Here is a 24,717-nt window from a genome sequence, read left to right on the forward strand (position 1 = left end):
CTTCCAAAAGAGGACGATATCCTCTTCGTCATGCCTGGAGCTGATCTGTGCTGGTCGCTGAGGAAATACATCAACTTCATGCTGTTGATCGCCGGATCGGCTTTCACCGTGGACGAAGCAGAGTCCAGCCAGGGGTCGTCACATGTGGTTGCCGCAAGCCCGCCGGCCGCGCCGTTCTCAATCCCGCCCGCATCTGCTCACTCAAGCCGGCCTCCGCTCACTCTAGGTTGCCGGCCACTGCTCACTCTAGCCCGTCGTGTGTGACGCTGTGTTTCGTTGTGAAAGCTAAACTACTTTGTTTGGCCTTCCAAAAATGGACACGACTAGAAATCAGTGGTTAAGTTGTATTTACAACACTGTTCCAGAACAGTTCAACCCAAATATTCCGATGTGTCCAGTGCATTTTATGGAGGACTGTTTCCTGATCCTGGAAGAGTAGACTACAATGCCGGCTGTTCTGACTCACAGACTGTAAGTACGTTAGGATTTGCCACTGATGATTCAAAGCGAGCAGTGTAGAGTAGTACTTGTTGTTTGTCATTTCTCCGATCACAAAAGCAGACATGGTTTAATAGTAGCCTACCAAAATCTTATTAACAGTAGAAGTTAAATCTTACTGTAGTCTTCAAATCTGGGTACTGTCTTACGTTTTAAAATCACAAAGGGAGTTTGGTACCATCAGGCTAACGTGACAGTCACGACTCATGCAGCTGTAAGGTTTTCTGCTTCTTTTGTTTTTATTCGCGATCTTTACAACACGCATTACATTACGTATTTCATGGCACACTCGTTTTATGCGTATTTGGCGCCACCTAGTGTTGTGGGTGTATTATTGACATATCAAAGTCTAGACCCTGAATATAAGACGGCGTTTTTTCAAATGTATTTCCAAGAAAAAAACATCGTCTTATATTCGGGACAATACGGTATTTCTCCTGCTCATCGGAACACACGCAAATGCTAAAAGACAGAACCAATCAATCACAGACAGCGTTCGCTGCTGACGCATGGCTCAGTCACAGTGTTTGTTCAAATAGGGCTGCGTTTCCCAAAAGCATCAGAAGCATAAGTAGATCATAAGAAACCATTGCCACATTATTACATTACATTACATATTATTGTTACTATATATAAAATTAATTCTAAAAAATGCATCACGGTTTACACACAAATATGAAGCAGCAATGATAATCAGAAATGTTTCTTGAGCAGCAAATGATATGCTATTAGAATTATTTCTGAAGGATCATGTGACTGGAGTACAAGACTGGAGTATTGAAGCTGAAAATTCAGTTTTGATCACAGATGCATTTTAAATTACATTTTAAAATATATTAAAATAGAAAATAGTTATTTCAATGGTTATATTTCACAATATTGCTGTTTTACTATATTTTTGTTCAAATAAGTGCAGCCTTGGTGAGCATGAGACTTAAAAAAAAAATTACAAAATCGAATTGACCCCAAACTTTTGTGTACACGTAATATTTATTTTAAATTGGCTTTGTTTGTGCAAGTACATTTATTTAAACTGGTTGTTAAAAGTTTAAATGGATTGTGTTATGTTCTGTAATTGCTGTTAATAAATCTGTCAGAAAAAAATATGCTAAAGTTTCACCTTTGGGAGTACAACAGCCTGGCAGCCTTTTACAAAAATTAATCATGGTTTTATTACAGTAACCACAGTTTACCACAGTATTTGTAGTGAAACTGCAGTAACCACAAATTTACCATGGTAATAATAATAATAATACATTTTAGTACTTATGTAACACCATGTTTGTTTTTGCCAATCACAACACACTAGATAGCTGGCCAATCAAAGCACACCTTGCTTTTCAGACCAATGAGCTTTGTATAAATTGACGCGTTTCAGAAAGGCGGGGCATAGAGGAGAAACAATAATGTACAACATGTGGAAAATAATGGGTTTTTTTAACCTTAAACCGCATAAACACATTTCATTACACCAAATACACAAAATAATGTTCTTTTTAGCAACATCATATGACCCCTTTAAGTTGAAGGCGTTGTTTTTGAAATTCTATATTTTTGTGTAAAATATTGTCAAGTTGATTTTTTATTTGATTTATCTCTGTTATTGTCTGTTCCTCTGGTTGTTGAGAGTTGATATGGTGTAATTTTTTCAACTTCTCTTCAAGTTCCTTTTCTATTTTTTTCTTTCCCTATGTTTATATGTGGAATAAGATATTATCTTTCCTCTCATTACTACCTTTGCTGTCTCCACAGATATATTATGAGTATTATTTAATTCAATAAAAGATGCCCATTCTTTTTTTAAATAATCTTCAAATTCTTGTTCTTGAAGCAATGATAAATTCATACGCCATCTGTGTGTGAGAGTAACTGGTGCATGGTCTGAGATGATAATGGGTTCAATTGTAGCGTGTGATATCAGTGAGTTAATGGAGTTACTTGTTTAAAAAAATCGATGCGTGAATATGTTTTATGGACAGGAGAAAAATATGTATATTCTTTTATTGTGGGATTATTCTGTCTCCAGTTATCGCCAAGTCCATGATCTGTCATATATTGTTTTATGATTTCTGTAGAATGCTGAGTTTTTGATGAATCTTGGTTGTTAGATTTGTTCAGTACTGGTAATGATTACTGCAGTAATGACAGTACAATCACAGTAATGATTACTGCAGATTATGATATGTTTGATATTATAGAGAAGAATTTGTGGAAAAAATTACCGTCATCTTTATTTGGTCCGTAAATGTTAGCAATTGTTATATCTTTATTATTGATAGTAATATTAATAATGACATACCGTCCTTCTGTATCAGCTACTGTTTTATTAATGACAATTGGTATGTTTTTTCTTATAAGAATGGCTACTCCCCTTTTCTTTGAGTTATAAGATTAAAAAAATATCTGGGAAAATTGTGCAGTTTGGAGACTCTTGTGTTCTGATTCTAACAGATGAGTTTAGAATTTGGCTAATATGATGCTGTTTCTGTGGGCAGCTCATTAGGGTTTGAAAACAGAGCCAATATCACTCACTCACCTGAAGTCTTTCAATAATGTTGCGGTAGTCTCGGGAAGTGGTCATAACAGAATCTCTTCGGATGGCATTACGGACGGACTGTCTCCAGCTCAGGGCTGTTTTCTGCACTATGTTGTTGGACTTCATGAACAGATTATTCACCTGACAGTCCAGATCCACAGGAATGGCTATGGCTCTGCCTTTGGCTGCACAATAATAAAGGCACACACATTCAGGGTTATGCATTTACGCATGGAAAACAAGCAAGGAGCTTCAATACATACATATTTTATATCGAAATCCTTAAGATTATATCCTTAATCCTTATCACTAATTTTGAGATTATAATGTTATACAATACAATTATACAACTGAAGCTAATATTATGAATGTTAAAAATAGCTGGTGGAAATGATGCTCTTACCCACGTCACTCAGCACTTTGATGCAAGCTTCCACATTGCCCTTCTGACTTGGGAGCAGCCAATTGCAGTGATACACACGAAAAACTCCCTGCAGCAGCTGCACAAACACTGGCTGCCGGGTCTGAGACAGAGAGAAAGAGATGTCACATCTAATGATAGTCTGAATGATGCTGAGGTGTACTGGGCTGCTGGAAGACACTGTGTGTTACCTGCAAACTTGTGCTCTGGTCTGAGAACGGTGAGCTGAAGAAGGTGGTGACGATGCTCATGATGGTCTCAGTAACGTAGCGCTCCAGGACTGTGTCAGCGTGCTTACGGTCACTCGTGTTATTGCATACCTACAGGAAGCCACGCTGAATGTCTGAACATCAAGACCATATTGTGAGTATATCTGTGAGTTTGTTTTGTCTTACTCTGCAGATGTCCACCAGGAAATCATCAAAAAGTTTCCACATGTGATTGCTGGTGTAGATCTCCTTCATCTCAACCTCTGTATCTACATAGCAGTGATTCAGGAAGTTCACATAGGCCATCTTCACCTACATATGAAGTATTATATTCACATAATGAAAATTTGCATACAATGACATTTTAACAAAAAGTAAATCTAAAAGTATTTTACACATTCATCAGACACTTTTGGGCTTTATTCCCTTGGTGCACACACCTCTGGTATGCAGTCCTCGTGAGTGACCACACGTACAATATCATCGAGGGGGAGCAGGGAGTTGCATTTGATCTCAGTGTAGACGTTCTTCCCTTCAGTGCACACAGCCAGCAATTCCACTAAGTGAATATGATACCTGCAAGAGTCAGTGAAACCAAATCTAATTCCTATAATGGCAAACATTTAACAGGAAAAAGCTCAAAGAACATACACTTTGTATGATTTTGTAAAACATAAATGACAAATGCTACTTCCACCTCAGTGTAATATAACATATAATGATACATATAAGAAAAAATATAATGTAGTTATATATATTGAATAATATAATTTTACTACATAAAATGCTAATTATTTATATTATGTTATTTTACGGTTTATTATATACTATTTGTATTTGTATTTTTGTAGTATTTGAATTTTTAAAATAGCGTTTACATGTAAAAGTATTAATAGAGTGGAGGCAGGGCCAATAAACCTCTATACCTGAGTGCACTGCTCTCATCAAGTCGTTCCCTCTCAAGGCGCATCATTTGAACCAATGACTGAAAAGATGCCCGGTCATTATAGAACACCAGCACATCCTCACCCGCTGTCACCAACTAAATACACATAAATAATATCAACAGAAACAGGAACAGTCTTCACTAGTCTGAAGAAAATAGGGCAGAAAAGTAGCAATCTGGGGCTTGTAGTTAAATACACTAATTGTCTGTCTGGCCTACAGACCTCAGCCATGACAATGTCTTGGCATTTCTTGATGAACTTGTTCTCAGCCTTGACGATGGTCTGGAGGAACTTGAGGTAGTGGACACTGCGTCCATGCGTCTCGATGCAGTGCACAAAGTGCTGCACTACCCGCTCGTTAATCTCGCTACACAACTGGAAATTATTCATGAAAATATGCTGCATGGTCACCGCCTCTAGAATCTAAAAACAGAAAGCCAGGGACAGAGGATTTAACAATCAAGAGTTGAAATGCACAGATAAAAATGTGTGTTTATGTATTTTAGTTTTTTTAGTTTATTTAATTTATTTATACAGGGACAATGCACAACAAAAGTGTTGTGCCAGAGTTAGCTATAAAGCTAATTTGCATCTGCAGTCCCTGGGCAGGATGTTGTTACAAAATTACAAAATTCAGTTACAAACTATACAATACATACAACACATATAATATCACTCCATTAAATTAAAAAGTCAAGTCAATTAGCACATATTTGATTTTCCTTAAGCCATACTTTAAGCGTAGTTTTAAAAATACACTTTGTGTACCATTATGGAGAGTATCACGACGCATGCGCGAACTTCCGCTTCATATAAACAATGCATGCACGTGCTGACGCATGTCCGTGTTGACATAAGCAGCGGCGCAATGCGCATGCGTTGTTTACATGAATCGGAAGTGCGCGCATACGTCGTGATACTCTCCAAAATGGAGGCAAGCCACAGCAGACTGGATGAGGAGGAGAAAAATTGTTGAACAAAGTCGTTATTTTTGTTTTTTTTGCGCACAAAAAATATTCTTGTAGATTTGTAAAATTACGGTTGAACTACTGATGTCACATGGACTATTTTACTGATGTCCTTACTACGTTTCTGGACCTTGATCATGGTAGTACCCTTGCTGTCTATGGGAGGGTCAAAGAGCTCTCGGAATGCATCAAAAATATCTTAATTTGTGTTCCGAAGATGAACGAAGGTCTTACGGGTTTGGAATGACTTGAGGGTGAGTAATTAATGGCAGAATTTTAATTTTTGGGTGAACTATCCCTTTAATGTATTAGTAGAAAAATGAAACCTTGATAATTTAGATAAAAGAACATTATGATTAACGGTATCAAAAGCCTTTTTAAAATCAAGGAAGACAGCACCAACAACACCTCCCCTATCAAGACTGGGTTTAATTTGTTCAATGAAATATCAGTTTGCTGTCTCCGTAGACTGATGTACCCTAAATCCAAACTGCATAGGATGTAATGGAAAATGACCAAGATTTAAATGCTCTACTAACTGATCGCAAACAACCTTTTTAATTACTTTAGAAACAACTGTTAGAATATTGATAGGTCTATAATTAGTTACATTAGCAGGATCACTAGTCTTAAATATAGGTGGGTACTATTACTGCTGACTTCCAGGCACTTGGAAAATGACATTGCTTTATTGACAAATTAACCAGATGATTTATAGGTGTACTAAGAACATTTGCATACTTTTTAACAAATACAGAATCACAATCAAAAACATATTTGGCCCTAGAACTCTTAAACTGGCTTAAAATTTTTATTATATAGGACTCAGATACTTCGGAAATATTAAAAACAGTAAGATCATGATTTGGTAATATAATATCCTTGCTTTTCACACTAAATCCTTGTGTTAAATCTTGAACTGAATCTATAAAAAATTATGAAATACACTAGCAATTTGATGCTTATCTTGAATTAAACTTCCATGAACTTGTAATTCAATACCTTTATCGTTTTTATTATTTTTCTTTCATACTCTATTGATATTCTCCCATACTTCTCTACTATTCCCCTTTGCATCATTTATAAGGTCAATAAAAAATTTTGCTTTCGCTTTTCTCAATTCCTTTATAACATTATTACGTAAGTGCTGAAATGTCCTATCATGAGCTAACCCTGATTTAAGCGCAATTTTTAAAGCATGGTCCCTCTGTCTCATTAACTTCTAAAATTGTTTATTTAGCCAAGGCAAATTCTGCTTCTTTCTAGAAAAAGTGACATTTTTAATCTTATTAATTGTTACTATTAAACACTAAGAGGCAGCTTCTAAATTATCTGTAGACAGAATCTAGATTTTTTAATTCTTCTTCAAATTAGTTTTTAAGTCTTTTTGGTATAATATTTAGCACATTTTCTTTGTCTTGTTGATATAAAAACCTGCATTTTTAAAAATGTTCTTACCACTAATATAAGATTATGATCTGATAGCCCTGTTAATAAATTTATTGACTTAGTTATTCTTTCTGGTTTGTTGGTAAATATTAAATCAATTTGAGTTTCAGATGATGAGGTGATTCTAGTGGGGCCCTGGATTAAGAGTACAAGGTCAAAATGACTTACTATCTCCTGAAGCTTTTTCCTATTTGACTTCTCATTCCAATTTATATTAGTGTCTCCAACCAAAATTTACTTTTTATTTCGATCAAACCCCTTCAAAAGATTTCTCAGATGATCATAGAACATACTACTTGATGAAGGAGGTCTATATATGCCCACTACAGTAAATGTCATACATGGAGATAAAACAACTGTTACAGCAATATATTCTATATCCACTAAAGTAATTCAACAGAACTGCTGTATTGATGCTCTCACCCCAGGGTTGAGGAACAGGTTAATGTGTTTGTGTAGAAGTGCCTGGTTCTGTTGATTTCCAGCACAGAAGTTCTGAAGGAACTGATGAGCTAAAGTCATAATCTCTTGCATCTGAACATCCTCCCCCTAAAATGTAACAAACACACATGTAGATACATAAATCAGTGATGAACATTAACCTTTTCAGTTACGCAAAGGCTCACACACACCTTCTCATAAGGGATCTGCAACAGTTCCAGGACCACACTGTGAGCTCCCATGTTCCTGAGGAGCCGCTGCTGCTGTTTCTTATTCTTCTTGCCAGAGATGCCCTCCAAAACACACAATTTGCTCAACCTCAGAAGGATCTACACACATATAACAACAAACAAAAGATATACTTCACAGAACATCCTATTTGCTTGTCAAAACCTACAAACTCCATAAAACATAAACACACTCCACCTCCTTCACAACTCTGTAGTTTGAGCTGCTGGTACTCTCCACTTTGGGTTTGTCTGATCTGCTTGAGTTGATGACACCCTGTTAGAGCAGAAAAATACATCATAATAATATAACATATAATATCCAATCATAATATAATTCACTAGATTTCTGAAAAGAGCGATTATGTTGCTTCTTAGCGTTTCAGAGTTTTTTTTGTAAAGTTAATTATGGACAAATAATAACAAGAGCACATCCGGACCTTGTGGTGCGCTTCATTGGCAACCTCTCCAGCGTCCAGCCCTGAGTCTGACCCCTGTCTCTTATAGACCCACAGCTCTGATTTCTCTACTATAGACCTCAGCTGGTCCAAATCTGACTTGATCTGCTTGTAATTTTCCACATCCTGACTGGTCACCAGGAGCTGAACCTAAAATAAATAAAATGCCATATGTGAACATGACACTATACAAGAACAAAAATATAAAAAGAACCAATATATGATATGAAATATATGGTAAAGAATTCATAAATACATGTGTATATGAACACAAGTATTAAACTCATCAATTATTACTCAATATCGCATCATCCAAGTGGATGCTGCACACTGGTGGTGGGTGAGGAGAGACCTCTGATATGATTGTAAAACGCAGTAGTACATAGTAAAGCACTATATAAATGCCTCATTCATTCATTAAAAAGTTTGTTCACAAAAGCTTTTTTTTATTTTGTCATCAATAAGACAATTAATTAAAATTATTACAAATATGTAAATGTTTTTTCAATTAATACAATTATTACAATTTTAAAATAATAAACCACAATAACTCAAACACAATCTAAATTAGATTAATAATATAATTTAATTTTAAATAAAATGCTATTTTAATTGACTAAAATTACATGCCATTTTAGCCAGAGTAAAATTGACTAAAATTGACATGACAAGACAATTTGGTCCAACTTTATATTAGTTGGCCTTAACTACTATGTGCTTACATCAAAAAAATAAGTACAATGTACTTATTGTGTTCATGTTGTATTACAAAAGACCTTTGCTGCTATTGAGGTGGGATACGAGTAAGATTAGGGACAAGTTTGATGGTATGGGTAGGTTTAAGGGTCAACAGTGTAATTATAAATGTAATTACAGATGTAATTACATGCAGGTATTTTAAAAATATAAGTACAATGTAAAAACATGTATGTACACAATAAATGCATTGCATCAAATGATTAATTTAAATGTAAGTACATAGTAGTTAAGGGCACTTAATATAAAATGGAACCGAAATTTTTTTTGTCAAAAGGAAAAAACTACTACAAAACAAAAAATACAGTGTAAAACTGAATACCGACAAGGATGAATGAATGTATGAATGAATGTATGAATGAATACCTGCTTAAAGGCCTGTAAGACCTCTTGCCGCTGGCTGAAGTGTCGGAAGAGGAGGTGAAGGGCTCGTGACACCAGTGGAGGATAGTCATGCATGGTCAGGTGCAGTAAGACCCTCAGAAACGTCCGGCCACCGTGATCATCAAGATCCAGTGGGGTGTTTTCTTCACTAGATACACAAACACACACAGATTCACACACATACGGCACACAAACATAAGACAAATCATCAAAGAGCACAACCTTCTTACCTTCCTCCAAAAATCCCCTCCGCTTGCTCTTCAATGTGTTCAAAGTCCAGCGCTCCTAACAAAGACAGTGGTTATTCAGACAACATTTACCCATACCAGCTGATACTGACATAAGCACACACTTGCTCATTTCACCTTGAACACTGGCAGGAGAGTCCTGGTTTACAGACGGCTCTGTTTGAGAGTTGCTCTCATCAAACTCTGTTTTAAAGATACAGAGCAGGCAGGAGATCCTGTAGTCCAACCGGACATTTAGAATGAACTATATATAAATGAGACAGTCAGTAAAGATTTTTTTAACTTATACACAACAAGTTATATCCTGGGCATTCAGGCCATGAATTTCTCAAACAATGATTTAAACAGAACATTACAATCCGATTACAGACTAGGGTGTGTTTTAACACCTGTAGGATCTCAATGATCTTGAGTTTGGTGTCCATCACCAGTATGTCTTGTTTCTGAGGTTCACTCTTGGCTTTGACTTCATCTCTGTCGGCAGGGTTGTGGCTGGTAGCTGGCAGGAATCCCCCACCCCTCAACACCACCTGTGTCATCAGCTCTCCCACCCCATGGATGGACCGCATCACATTACTTTCTATAGAGATGGTCAGAAAAAGACCTGAGAGCACTTTCACATAAGCAATTTTTCAGCAAAACAGTTTGATGTACTTACGTGAAGTGAAAGCTATTTGATTAACTTTATAATCTAGACTGTAAAAAGAGGTAACCTGCAATTGTTACCTTAAGAGTTATTCCTAATCCTTTATTATTATTAGGGCTGGGTTTTGACACAAATATCACGATTCGATTTGATTCTGATTCACAAGCTTGCGTTTCGAGTTGATTTCCGATTCGATTCGATATCTAATATTTTGGATATATTTCAGGTACAGTACATGTAGTGCTGGGCGGTATACCGGTTCATACCGAATACCGGTGTTTATTTTTGTTATGATATGAATTTGTAAAATCCCGCAATACCGGTGTATGTCACTTAAACAACGTTCGGAACGCGACACTGTTTGAACTTTTCACTGTTGCACTGTGGTGAGGGCACAGCTGTATGTGTAACTAAGCGTGAAAGTTCAGAAACTGAAGCTGTAGAACTAATAGAACGTGATGACACAGAAGAACTCATCCACAATATCCACATTGACCGCCACAAATATCCACCGCCCGCTGCCATCAGCTCCCGCGTCTCACACACACGAGCGCGACTTTAGCACTAGATTTAGCAACTTTCAGACCCTTTTAGTGGATTTTTTCCATAGAATATTCATACTGACAAACCTAGCGACTTTTTTGGATAAACCTTAGCTATGGTTCAGTTGGAAGATTTCGCCAGTGCTGTCCCGCGAACGAAAAATTACAATGAATGTTATATGGTGCATATATTTAGCAAGATGCTCCTCTCTAGAGTTAATTTTTCAAGCTGACTAACGAGTTTATGGTCACTGAATATGTTTTTTCTGAGGTAAATGTGACGTTACGTGTCATTGTTTACAAGCTGTTATATTCACGTCTTTGCACGGTTGAAACACTGATTGAGCGATTACATGAAACAGGATACAGATTTCAGTAAGTTGTACACTTTCTTTCAGATACCTTCGGATGTTTATTCATGTTTATTTCATGCTGAAACTGGTATTGAAGCGGAGGAGACGATCAGTTCACGTGCGCTTCGTGCTGCCGCTTCTCTTGAACTGACAGCACTACAGCGATCTGTCACTACACATTAAACAGCACCAAATCAGCATTTATTATCTGAATACTTTAATAAAATGGACAGAATTTGAAATCTGAGATTTTGTTTAATTTCAATAGTAACAAAGCACAAAGCTTATTGTGATTTATTGGATGGAAGGTGCACTACAATGTTCCATTCATTAACTGAAAAACAGGCTTGACTAATCGATTCTTGGCATTTAAGAACGATATTGTTTCGTAAGAATGAGAATCGATTAAAATCGAGAAATTTGGCATAAAGTATGGAACATAAAAGAAGATAATTCGAGAAACATCTCAGTATTTTTTGTTCGTGCAATGAAAGTCACTAGTGACCTAAACAGCTTAGTTACCAACAGTATTCAAAATACCTTCTTTTATGTTGTGCAAAAGAAAGTAAGTCATTCAGGTTTGAAACAAACATGAGGGTGAGTAAATGATGACAGAATTTATTTATTTATTTTTGGTTAACTATACCTTTAATGTTTTTTTTTTTAAATAAATTAAATGATACACTAAAGAAGAAACTAAAACTACCAGCAGATGGCGATAAATATCTTTATGAGTCGATTCGTTCAAACGGCTGATTCATTCAGGAATTCAGTAAATGGCTCTCTCTATGAATGGGCTACTGAATCATTGGTTCACCCGATTCGTTCAAAACGTAGATTCATTCAGAAACTAAACACCGTTGTGTTGATCGGAGATGCACAACAGTTCTGATGTGGCTTTATAGGTAATATTTTCGTTGGCAAAACTGAACAAAATGCACAATATTGTGTTTACATTTTGCACAATATTAAAGGGGTCATATGATGCTTTTTTAAAGATCATTATTTTGTGTATTTGGTGTAACAGAATATGTTGACATGCTTTAATGTTCAAAAAACACATTATTTTTCAAATACTGTACATTATTGTAGGTCCTATATGCCCCGCCTCTCTCAAACGCTTCGTTTTCTACAAAGTCCCTCCTTCCGACAAGCGCAGTCTGCTCTGATTGGCCAGCTGACCCAGTGCATTGTGATTGGCCGAACACCGCAAGCACTCGTCGGAAATGTAACGCCCCTTACCATAATCGCGAGCTTCATCTTTCAAAATAAATGTAAAGACAGAGCCCGAAAGGGGAACAGAGTCGCGTGACAGACACAGTGATGAAGCTGGTATGTGTTTGCAGTACACAAGCCACGGTTAAGACAGCTGACTCCACTGTGATGTGTCTCTCTCTCTCTCTCTCTCTCACACACACACACACACACACACACGACACACGATGCTCAAAACTCCGCATTTGAACAGTCAATAGCAAATACTTAAACTAATAACAAAACATACTTACAGTAGCTGATTCAGAAGCGCCAGATTGTCATAGCAAAGTCAGAATTACCTCCTCTCCTAGGTTCATGAAACGGTCGTCCATAAAATGCATTGCTGTTCTGTTGTAAGTGATCTTAAAGATTCCTAAATGCATCTGCTTTCGGAAGGCCAAATAAAGTGCTTTTGCTTTCGCCTAGAAACACACAGCGTCTCCCTGACATGGCTGCTTCAACACTAACTGCGGTTACTGAAACCATGCCTTCTTTCTTTGCGTGCACATTTGGGTGCATTATGCAAATATTTCCACATAGTGATGTAGATATGTGGGGGCGTGTTAGAACGAGCCGTTTTAGGGGAAGGGCTTAACTTTGATAAAGAATATCTCTTTGGTTTTGAGACTTTAGTCTTTGCAACTTCAGGGATCTTATCTATGCACAATCAGCTTGTAACACTCCAAAGAGAAAGGAAAACTTGAAATCGCATCATATGACCCCTTTAACTTCTTATTTACTGAACTGTTTTATAAAATCATATTTGTACTCGTGTTCTTCGTGACAAAAACAGCACTCGTGTGATATTGCTTATCATATGATATAAATATGAGACAAAAACTCATACAGGGGCATTTTTTTTGCCCCAATATCTTGAATTTTTAGGGCATAACTGCATTTATGGAGTTGTTGTCCTGCATCATATTTGTCAACAGTCAACTGTATGAAATGTAAGATGACATACAGGTCTGGCGGCGGGGCCAGTGTGTTAACTGCGTTAAAATATTTTAATCGCGTTATTTTTCATAACTAATTCATTAAGTTAACGTGTTAAACTGACAGCCCTAATTATTAAATTTTTATAAATACATATTTCCTTTTTTTAATAATATTTTAACATTTCTGAAAAATAAACTATATTTAAATAACATGTTTGACTTGAATAAATCAATTAAGATGTTGTTACCACCTGAAGGACATTTTTGGGTTAACATTTTCTTTAGAGTCCATAGCTAGTGGTGTTTCTGACCTTTGCCACGGTCTCCAGGCAGCTTGATGGGGAAGGGAGTGCTGATATGGACACAGTCCAGGATGGCCAGCAGGATTTTGGTCAACCTTAGCAGGTCACTGAAGTTATAGAAACCAAAATAGATAAGGTTCCTCGCCAGGTTCACAACCTATAGAACAGACAGTGGAAAATTGAAAAGAGTGTTGAAAAAATTTTTAAAAAGCAAAGCTTACATTACATCGTTAATTGTGCAAGACAAATATTGGTGGTTTCTTTTTAATATAATGCGATCTATAATGAGCCTAATGTGCACATAATAGTGAATTAGATGCAAGGATGTAACTTTCATGAGGTGACACACCTCAAAAGTGAGCTTGTTTTTCTCCTTGTCTGAAAACGGGAAACTCTGGCACACAACATCTCGCAGGTAATTCTCCACAAACTCCATCGTCTGAGAGAAGCGCTCCTTCACCTCATCACGTGATGTCCCATCGTTATCATAACTGGTCAGAAACAGAAAAATGACTGGCTAATGAGCAGACCACTCACTAAAAGGGCTTTTCACTGTTTGCTGTTTCTAAAGTGAACCACTTACTCATCAATGGCAATTTGTGAAGGGATTTCAGACCACAGCCGAGCATATTTGACAGGGGTAACCTGCTCCTGAGGGTCACGGTCTACATGCATGTGCAGCATCATGCGGCAGAATGAGGCTCTGAGGTCAAAGGGTAAGTCTTCGTCTGACATGCAGCGCAGGATCAGATCCACATCCAGTTGTGCTGATATCTTGTTAATGGCCAGGTATTGCCGATCCAGACACATCCGTGCAAACAAGTTCAGTTGATACCTGACAGATAGATGCTATTATTACATTTCTGCATAATTTTCCTCACACTGCATGTAAGTGTAGGTGTGTGCATACCTGTAATAATTGATAACGTCCTGGTCCTCTGTGTGTCCATCTTTGGCGTCCTGTGCAAGCTCTCTGATGCTCTTACTCTTCATCTCTCCTCTACTGTCCTTCCAGAACAACCATACCTCCTCCTCGTCCTCCTCTTCCTCCTCCGCACTCTCGCCGAGCACTGTTCCTGCCACCTCAAACCGTGATAACACAAGCCTGACACACAAACACACACACATTCACTCAATAATACACTCCCAGATGTCCAGACATGGGCTTACTATTTTTAACTCTTCATGCATTTCATCACACTTTCTGGCCTGAATCAGTGGTGATAGGATGTTTTCATTTTCCCTCAATCATGTAACTGCCTGTTCGATATTGTGCTTGCTGAATTGCATTAATTATATATAATATATATATATATTTTTTTTAACTGTTCTGCTACACTACCTTTCAAAAGTTTGCAGTCAGTAAGATTTTTCAATGTTTGTATTTTTTTTATATAATAATTTTATTCTATATATATTTTTAAATGTTATTATTTTTATTTTATTTTTAATTTCTATTTAAATTGTAATGGATTTTAAAACGTAATTTATTCCTGTGATGGAAAAGCTGAGTTCTCAGCAGTCATTGCTCCAGTTGTCAGTGTCACATGATCCTACAAATATCATTCTAATATACCGATTTGCTCCTCAAAAAACATTTCGTATTATTAATAAATATTGAAAACAGTTGTGTTGCTGGTGAAAACGGTGATACTTTTTTTTCAGGATTCTTTGATGGATAGAAAGTTTAAAAGAACAGCATTTATTTAAAATACAGTTTTGTAGTAATGTCTTCACTGTCACTATTTAATCAATTAAATGCCTCCTTGTTAAATAAAAGTTTTTTTTTTTAAATCACACTCCAAATGGTAGTGTACTGTATATTGTTCTAAATATGTACATAGCATAATAGTCAGTGTACTTGGTTTCAATGAGGATGTCTGCATTGGCTGGGTCCAGCACAGCATTACAGATGAGTTCTTGTGTGACAGGGATGGATTTATTCATAGACACACACAAATCTGACAAGTAGTCCAGAAATCTAGAGAAACATGGACAAAGAAAACTCAATCATTCAGGATAAGACACAAAACTATTACAAATTTAGTCAAATCATTAAATTATCGAAAAACAACTTACTACTGTTCTAAATTCTATATATACTAAAATATTTTACTGCCGTTTAATCTCACCAGCATCTCTGTACTAGTTTGTATTTAAGATGAATCACTTTTATTCTAGCATTTCTCTTTTGTTTGTTGCTTTAGATGAAAGGGTCTGCTAAATGAATAAATGTAAATGACCAAGAACATTTATGCAGATATATTTTCGCACACCTGGGCTCTCTGTTCTTGCGGACCAGGCTGACGAAGGTGTCTATCTCAGCTGCAGTGATGTGTTTCTCTAGAAGCTTCCTGTTGTTGTGCAGCAGGGCTGTAATAGTGTCTTCAGCAAGCACATCATATCCTATCTGCTTTTGCATGAAGCGGAACTGCTTTGCTATGTACTCCTAGAGACAAAAAGTCAGAGAATGAGAGAATATTGCACATAGTGCATGTAGTATAAGGGGTTGTGACTATTTTGTAGCACTACAAATGGTTTGCATTGCATTTATTTTAGTAGTTTAGTTTACCTGATTTTTGCGATAGTCCTGTTGTGAGTGACGTAGGACTCTGTAGCAGAGCCGACAGATGTGACGAAAGGGTGTGTGACGTTGGTCTGCGAGCTCTTCCAGACGCAACATAGGGCCGTCCCCACTATCAGTGAATGGGGCCTGCAGCAGCTTGAATATCTGGTCAATCGCAGCACAAGATAAATTAAAATGTCATTTAAATGTTAGTGAGATGTTTTAAAACAAACCTAAGATGTGATATAGTAAGTGCCTGTTTGAGTATGTTCTGCTCTCTCATGAGTTTCTGCCGCTCTCTGTTAGGTTTGTTGACTGTGATCTCCAGCACATCCTGAGCACTGCTGGGAATGTCCACCACAAAATACACCAGATCCTCCAGCAGCTTTGTCACTGACCTTGTGTAAGAGAGTGATGGTGAGATGCATGTTTTGTAAGTTTGAGAAGATTTAAACAATTAGCATAAAGATGGATTGGTTAAAAACATATTAAAAGGCAGAAATGAAAGGAAATCAAAGAATAACGGAAATAAATCACAGGTGAACCAACGATGGATGGATAGATGGGTGAAAGGACGAAAGAAAAGTGGATAACTAGACAGATGAATGAACAGACAAATGATGGAAGGAAGGTCAGATGGACAGGTAGATGGGTGGATTTATAGCTGGACAGATGAGTGAATGAAAGGACAAAGCAAGGAAGGAAGAAAGGAGAAAAAAAGAAAAAACGAGAGATGGATGTGTAGATGGATGAAAAGAACAAAAGAAGTAAAGAAAGACGGGAGTATGGATGTAAAAAAGGTCAAATGGATGGATAAATGAAAAGATGAATAAATGGTTGAAGACAAAATGGAAGGACAAATACAGCGACAGATGATAGGATAGGATAGGTGGACAAATGGATAGATGGATGGAAAGAAGAAAGAACTGAAGGAAGGAAGGACAGATGAATGGATAGATGGATCAAAAGATTGATGGATGGATGGATAAATTAATGGATAGACGGATGATGAATTAAGGAAAAGAACAGATGTGGAGATGGATGGATGGAAAGTGGTCAAATGGACGGATGAATGGATGAATGAAAAGATGAATAAATAGTTTAAAAGAAAGAGTGAAAGGATGACAGATGGATGGATGAATAAATTGATGACTGGATGGTTGAAGCAAAATAGACAAATGGACAGAGATGAATAGATGGATGGATGGAAAAGAATAAAAATAGATGGATAGATGATGGATGGATGGAAAGATAATGGATGGATTAATAAAAAAACTAGATGAATAAATGAAGAAATGATAGAAGGGCAGACAAGACAGATGGGTCATAATGGGTGACTGGATGGCTGAAGGAAAGACACAAGAGCCAGACAAACAAATGGATGGCTGGATGGATGAATGGAAGGACAGACAGATGGATGGATGGATGGATGAACACATGGATGAATAGATGGATGTAACCTCTACCTCCTCTCATTCTGGGTGACGGTGCCCTTCTCCAGTTTGGCTGCAATGGAGGCTAAGACTTTACTAGCATCATTAGCAAAATCCAAATCGCGAACCTCAGCTGGAGAAACTGGCACTATAGCAAAAGCCTCTTTATCTTCCTTCAGAGGAGACGTTCCTATCTGAGACACAAATATAGAGTGGAGGAGACACACTTCAGAGGATCCATAAACCAAAGCTACATACACAGACAGAAACTCACTCACTCTGAGCATGACCGGTTTCTCTTCCTCTTTATCTATTGGCTGGTTGGTGCTGTGAACCCATGTATTGGTGCAGAGATGCCTGAGCCTCACATATGAGTTTCTGACAAGCACAATCCAAAATACAGCATGGTTAATATATATGTACTTAATCAGAAGTCACAAGAAGTCACAATCTCGCTGTACCTTGGCACAAGCGAGTCTCCTCCTCTCAGGGTAGTGGGGTCAAGCTCAAAGATCGACGATATGTCATTGCCATCAGGAACGGACACCAGCGTGTACATAACCTTGTCCTGAGGGTTGCGTGCACGTGCTCGCATCACTTCCTGCTCTGAATCCAGCTGCGAGAGAAACAACTGATCAGTGGCTCAGTCAAGATGACAATCTGCTTTGGCTAGACTAATGTGTTGAAACGAGAGCAACAAGGTAAAGAGACCCTCAAATGGCTCAGAATAAGCTCAGATAAAAACACAGACACACAGCCACACGCGCTCTCAAACACACACTCACAGAGGAACAGGTCTCCAGGCATTCGTCTTCATAATTTGGATTTACCTGAACACAATAATTTGAGAACAATTAGATAAAATCACGTTCTCTGCTCTTGCTAACATCAAGCTCTCTAAATAGACACCCTCTGATGTATTTGCATGTGCGTTTGTGTGAGAACTCTTATTCCAGGTAACATATCAGTCTAACCTCTGCAGCGAGGTAATGGCCGGTGGCCAGATGCTTGAACCTAAAGAGACTGTTCCAGTAGCCGGCTCCGCCTCTGCAGGGATCATGCTGAACCACCTGAAAAGCATCCAAACATCTGTTTAGGTTCCCAAGCCGATAAAATCACACTCACAAAAACATCTGTTCAACTTCACAAAGTTAAGTCCTAAACTTACCTCAACCTCCCAGAGTGCTTTGCTACTAGTAGCAGAGGTTGCAGACTGGCGCCCGGTGGTACGCAAAAAGACATACTGCTTTTTTCTGTGTTCGTCGCATGTCAGAAACTTCTCCTGCTCTGCATGGAACAGCCTCACCACATCACCCTGATAAAACGTATTTCATTAAAAGGACATAAATATTAAAGGTGCTGTATGTAGGATTGACACCAAGTGGTTGAACTAGGTATTGCAGTCCAAATTCAAAATATTGGAGAGGGTTTTTTTGCACCCGGGCCCCTCCTCCTCAGATTGATGATACCAACAGGAACCAGCACACTTGACCATGAATGAAATGAAATACGCTGTGTTTTCCGCCAACTGGCAACCCGGGGTGCCGAAATACAATTAGGTAAACTGGCAGTGGGCGGGTTTCACAAACCAAAACAGAGACTGACATCCCGGCCCGGAGCGCACATTTTCAAAGGAGAATAACTGACTGTAGCATTGTTTTTCAGATAAACAAGTATGTTAACTTAGCATGTTTCTTAAATATCTGCGAACATATTATGGTATTTTTATGCTTTAGTAGAGTCAAAAACATACATACAGCACCTTTAATTCTAATCAAATATAAGCCTTGAAAAAGTAAATGTGAATGTCACTGTTTGTGCAGTGTGCATGTGTACAAAACATACTCCTTTCAAGACAACCTCCTGGTTGTCGCCCCATTTCATGAAAAGAACAATTTTCCAACTGGTGGTGCAGTTCACTGAATTCACCTGAGAGAGGAAAATATAATGGAATAGAGCAGTGGTTCTCAACCTCAACCTATGGAGCCTAAGACGAGCATTAAAATAAACGAAAACAAATAAATTCAAGAAATTTCTTTTTTTAAATCACCACTTCAACATCTTTTTTTTTCAGTATGCAGTATGTATACTGTGCAAAAGTAATAAAAGCTACAACTTAAAAAAAACTTTTTTGTGCTAAATTGAATTTTAAATGCAAAATATTCATTTTATTTTTAGATAACTGGATCACTGACAAAATTAAACATGCAATGGATTGATGTGATGCTGTCAAGATATGCAGTACAAACTGTACAGTATGCAATACACTAGTATCTCTGTTAACATAGCCATGTGTGTATATGTGTATTTTACTTCATTGCATCCTGGATTATCAACAAGCTGATGGCTACTGGCATGAAGCGGCTGTCCAGCATTGACAGGGTTTAACACAACCTTATCTCCAATGACCACCTGAAAAACACATTAACACACAGAACATTACAAGTGTAACTCTAATTGGTGTTTATGTAAGTGCAAGAAGCAGGACTGCCCAATGAATCAAATTAATAATCAAGATTACAGTGGCTGTTTTGCAGAGGTTGACGATATACTCACATTGTCTCCAATAGAGCGGAGCTTATAGAAGGGTTGGATGTAGAACCATGAGCCTTCATTCCCTGCAGCGTCCAGGGTTACACGCATGGCGTTCTTCTCAAGAAGAGCCGGTAAACGCTTATTTACCGTCAGATACTTATTACTCTTCAAATGGAGAAGCTGCAAATGTGCGTGAACAATTACACAATTTATTTGACGGGTAAATAGTCTGAATTTCTACATATTAAATGTTCTGTATTACACAGTGTTTGTGAAAGATTTACCTGGATGACATTGCCATACTGAATGACTGTTCCTAAAAGCTTTTTGTTCTCCGATTCATTTTGTTTCTTTTCTAAATCAGCAGCATGCTAAAAAAATATAACGTGACAAATAAAAGAATCAGAGAAAAATTAAAACATTTGTGATCTTGCAGGCCTGGCACAAACCTGTATTTCCCACATGAACACCAGAAACCCACGTAAGCATGTGCAGTGACTATAGCTCTTCAGAACATCTGAGGAAGCTTCAAAGAAGTTGATAAATATACTGAACTTGCTGAACCGTCCTCCAAAAAAGAGGCTGTTGAGTAGTAAACAAACTTTGCTCTCTAGAATGATGTCTTGTAACATTGTTCAGATGGCCCACAGAGCATTCTTCACAATCTGTTTCATTTACAAGCACATCTTTTTTTAATTGTCAGCAACTTTTCTTCATTCTGTGTTTATATAAGGTCATAAGCAGAGTGAACCAACTGCAGGCTGAAGCCATGAAGTCTAGGAGGTTGACTAATTTAGCCAAGCAATCACATAAATAACTTACATCAACTTGATAATTATCCAGCTGAATTAAGCATGATTTGTTTTTATAAGCATGGTAGGCAACTAATATAATAAATGTGTATTGATTTAAATGAGGATATTGAAGAAATTTGTAAAGGAATATTTTACATTCTTGGATGAACTTGTTTTTGATGCAACCATAATCTACTAAATACAAATTAATCCGATCAATTTTCTTTATACATAAATACCGCAAACAGTGTAAGATGAAGTTTCCAGTGATCTAAGGTAATTTTTGAATTTCTCAAGAGTAAATAAGTTTTAGAGCTCAAGGTTTGGAAGGTTAGCAGGCCCTGTTAGCCTCTGCTGGTGGATGGATGATGATGAATCTTTCTCTATTGACAGCCATTCACAAATAGCAGTATATTGTCATGAAATAAAACACATAAATCAAAATTATTTAATGTTTAACAGTTCCTGTTCTTGGAAATGAATTTTTATTAATCATTTGAGGTGTGGATACTAATTCTAGGCCAGCATTACGGGCAGTGTTATTCTGAAGTAGCGAGTGGAATTCCCAATATTAATATAAACAAACAACTCACGCTTAGGGAAAGACTAAGCTTCGCACTCACATGGAGTTTGTTGAGCAGAACAGTCTCTGTGGTGCTGGTTCCTCCAGGTTTGGCAGCTTTCCAGAACTGTTTCTGTGCAGAGTATCTGTTCATGGGACACAGTCTGAACAGACAGTCTACAGAGAGAGAGAGAAAGAGAAAGAGGGAACATACATTTCATCCCAGCACAGACAAATAGAACACCTCACATACACACATTCACTGTATTTCAGACACACTCTGCTGATGAGGACAACGTGATCATAAATGGTAAAGAAGGAAATCAGTATGAAAATCAAGAGGTAAACTCTGTGTCTGTGTGGTTTGAGTGTACATGTGTATAACTGTTAGAAAAGGACTAGCCTATCAGATGCAAAAAAACTTCTAACATTTTTAACAGAGCTTAATTAAAAAATAAGCGTAAATACAGGAGGATGTAACATGACTGAAAACACACACTGACAGTATTTTCAAAAGTGATAAGAAAAGAGCTACAGGCATAAAAGTGAAAATGCACTTCTTCTTTCCAGGAGAACTCCAGTCTTACCAAATAAGGAGAGAGGGGGAGTCAAAGATAGACAGACTGACAGAGAGAGAGAAATAGAGAGAGAATCTGGTCACTGTTGGGCTGATAAAACACCAAAAAGCTCTGGGGTCATTGGAGGAATGTAGAACACACTCTCACATAAAAACAACAGTGTTTAGGAGTGTCCGATTACAAAAAAATCGGACAATATTTTTTCAAATTTTTCCTGAGTTAAAAGTTGCTGCTACAATGCTCACAATGTTAATACAATGGTGTTATGGGTGGCTGTCAGGGTGTTGCTTACTGGTACTGGTTAAGTTAAAAGATTCCTCACACCAAGCCACTATGATGTAGCTCAGGCCCCTCCTTCAATGCCAGTCTATGTTGCTCATTTATCATCTGCCAGAAGCCAATCTTAAATTTGAAATGAATGCTTACCCAAACAAAATAAATATATTCATGAAATAATAACAATAGAAAACGAACCATCACATGCTTCCATTTTGCTTTGGTGTGTGTTTATATTTTAAGGAAATAGTACGCATTCCTCTCTAATGGGGCCCACTGACTAACAGACTTATCTCTCTTTCTCTCCCTCCCTTCATCACAGACTCAAGCACATTGTGCAGGGTTTATTTATCAGGAGGGTTGAGTTATTTAGATAAATGCATTCGATAGAGAAATAGATCAATGTTAAAGGTATAGTTCCTAATGTTATTCAAAACAGAAAAACAGGAAATAATTTATTATTAAATAAATTACATTTTAAAATATATTAAAAAATGTATTAAAAAAATAAGTGTAATATTTTAAATTGTAATAACATTTCACAGTATTACTGTTTTTTTCTGTTTTAATCAAATAAATGCAGCCTAATGAGCATATTAGACTTCCTTCAAAAATCATACCGACCCCAAATTACACTTGAGTGTATTTCATGATGTGAGGTTTGTATATGCACAACTCAGTATAAAATTTAAGAGAATTTCTTTAATTTCTGTCTTTTCCTCAAAAAAAAAAAACCGATTAACCTTATTTTTCCCATAAGAGCAGGTGTGGCAAAACAGCTTGTTGCTTGATATTGCAAACTAGAGTGTCTTACCATATTATTTTAATGTATTATCTTAATTATGAACACACTGGTTTGTGGTGCAAACAGTTTTACCGTTTACTGCACTTTGTTATTCTTCTCGTTATTTCTCTACAGCTAATGAACCGGAAGTCTCGACCATTTACAGAAAACGGCTTGCTTCCGCATTGAAAAATAAGGTGGATAGCTTCAGAGGACTTGGAATAAAGTGTAAAATCTTGGAAAAAAGTGTAAAATGTATGTTTTGAGCAACTTGAGGATGCATAATTTATGACAGGATTTTCATTATGGGACAAACTATTCCTTTAATATTCAGTAGCTAACTAGTGATGAAAACCAGCACACACCGATGTATAAATGTACTCACTCACATACCAACTCCTGATGTCGCTTCTCAGTGTCACCAGCAGATGCATTTTAGAGTTTAGAGGGCCTCAACCACACACAATCTTGAGAGCAGCCTTTGAAGTACAATCATTTTTCAAGTCCTTTAACTAAGTAGATCTGCACGTTCTGTGTTGGTAACAATTTCCACAGCAAAGTAAACGTCCATAGAAATGAGATCAGACTGTTTGACACTGATTTATGCGTTCAAAGATTTGTTTGACAATAATACAATACAAGCTTTGGACTACAATGGTTTATTAATACCAAAGAATGAAGGATGACTTGCTAAATTAAGTGGATTTCATGGAAATAATAAACTTTTCTCTAGGGTACGTGTGACCTTTGACTTCAAAGCCCAGTTTAAGTAACTAAACTTCCTGTCTTAACTGAAAATAAACCAGCGTAACATCCACACAAACACACACACACACAAACTGCTCACCCCTGAACTTCTTGGGTGGGTTGTTCAGGTCCCCTGCATCTGGTTGGATAACACATCGGTCATCAACCAACCTGATTGAAACAAACGAGAGTGTTACTCTATAGATGTTTGTACTTTTGGTTTGTCTGTGCATCTGCGCATTTGAGTGTGTAAATAATGGTGTGCACTTGTGAGCGTGCGCCTGTATTTAGCCTTTTTTGGCCCAAAGCAGCAGCTTACTGGACATAGTCCAAATTCCACGACCAGTCAGCCAAAAACACAGACACACACACACACACAGGGTTAAACTGCTGACAGCTGGTTATTCTTATTTACACATCAAAGATTAGCATTCAACCACAGCAGACTTTATGTCATCTTGATCTTTAAAGGGTTTGATCACCCAAATATTAAAAATCTGTGAAAATGTACTCATCCTCTTGTTGTTCCAAACCTGTATTACCTTGGTTTCTTCCAAAGAACACAACAGGAGAAATTTTTGTACTAGTTGATTTTTTTTACAATAAATGGAGACACTATATCAAAAGTCTCATCATAGGTTTGTTTAATGAAGAGGGTCAAAAATATGTAGTTTTTCCACTCTGCTAAACATCTCCTTTTGTGTTCCATGAAAGTAAGAAAATCATACAAGTTTTCAAAAACACAAGGGTGAGTAAATGATGGCAATTGTTTTGGGGTGAAGTATTCCTTTAAGATTTTTGTCAGCAGAAAGCAGAGGGGGGTTAATGTTGAGGAATTAATAGAAAAAGAGTATGTGGACCT

The 24,717-nt window shown here is 37.2% G+C and overlaps 1 protein-coding gene across 2 annotated transcripts in view; it reads right to left on the bottom strand.

Annotated features, from left to right (window-relative positions):
• Positions 1–24,717, bottom strand: part of itpr1a (inositol 1,4,5-trisphosphate receptor, type 1a) — a 49,100-nt gene that overhangs the window by 22,956 nt on the left and 1,427 nt on the right. For both annotated transcript variants that reach the window (XM_016515957.1, XM_016515956.1), the window contains exons 3-36: positions 23,956–24,026; positions 21,532–21,647; positions 20,399–20,485; positions 20,136–20,294; positions 19,893–19,991; positions 19,425–19,508; positions 18,748–18,894; positions 18,554–18,649; positions 18,041–18,195; positions 17,858–17,957; positions 17,613–17,773; positions 16,403–16,544; positions 16,153–16,311; positions 15,857–16,029; positions 15,442–15,561; positions 14,491–14,685; positions 14,164–14,415; positions 13,930–14,071; positions 13,590–13,737; positions 9,932–10,122; positions 9,660–9,786; positions 9,525–9,579; positions 9,277–9,442; positions 8,137–8,304; positions 7,896–7,973; positions 7,661–7,798; positions 7,452–7,577; positions 4,834–5,034; positions 4,591–4,706; positions 4,105–4,240; positions 3,851–3,976; positions 3,647–3,775; positions 3,438–3,558; positions 3,035–3,219 (exon numbers count right to left, since the gene is read on the bottom strand). In XM_016515957.1, coding sequence (XP_016371443.1) covers positions 3,035–3,219; positions 3,438–3,558; positions 3,647–3,775; positions 3,851–3,976; positions 4,105–4,240; positions 4,591–4,706; positions 4,834–5,034; positions 7,452–7,577; positions 7,661–7,798; positions 7,896–7,973; positions 8,137–8,304; positions 9,277–9,442; positions 9,525–9,579; positions 9,660–9,786; positions 9,932–10,122; positions 13,590–13,737; positions 13,930–14,071; positions 14,164–14,415; positions 14,491–14,685; positions 15,442–15,561; positions 15,857–16,029; positions 16,153–16,311; positions 16,403–16,544; positions 17,613–17,773; positions 17,858–17,957; positions 18,041–18,195; positions 18,554–18,649; positions 18,748–18,894; positions 19,425–19,508; positions 19,893–19,991; positions 20,136–20,294; positions 20,399–20,485; positions 21,532–21,647; positions 23,956–24,026 — 4,669 coding nt within the window. The remainder of the gene's footprint in view (positions 1–3,034; positions 3,220–3,437; positions 3,559–3,646; positions 3,776–3,850; positions 3,977–4,104; positions 4,241–4,590; positions 4,707–4,833; positions 5,035–7,451; positions 7,578–7,660; positions 7,799–7,895; positions 7,974–8,136; positions 8,305–9,276; positions 9,443–9,524; positions 9,580–9,659; positions 9,787–9,931; positions 10,123–13,589; positions 13,738–13,929; positions 14,072–14,163; positions 14,416–14,490; positions 14,686–15,441; positions 15,562–15,856; positions 16,030–16,152; positions 16,312–16,402; positions 16,545–17,612; positions 17,774–17,857; positions 17,958–18,040; positions 18,196–18,553; positions 18,650–18,747; positions 18,895–19,424; positions 19,509–19,892; positions 19,992–20,135; positions 20,295–20,398; positions 20,486–21,531; positions 21,648–23,955; positions 24,027–24,717) is intronic.

Source organism: Sinocyclocheilus rhinocerous, unplaced genomic scaffold, assembly GCF_001515625.1.
Source record: "Sinocyclocheilus rhinocerous isolate Xijiao unplaced genomic scaffold, SAMN03320098_v1.1 scaffold85, whole genome shotgun sequence".
Classification (NCBI taxonomy): Eukaryota; Metazoa; Chordata; class Actinopteri; order Cypriniformes; family Cyprinidae; genus Sinocyclocheilus; species Sinocyclocheilus rhinocerous.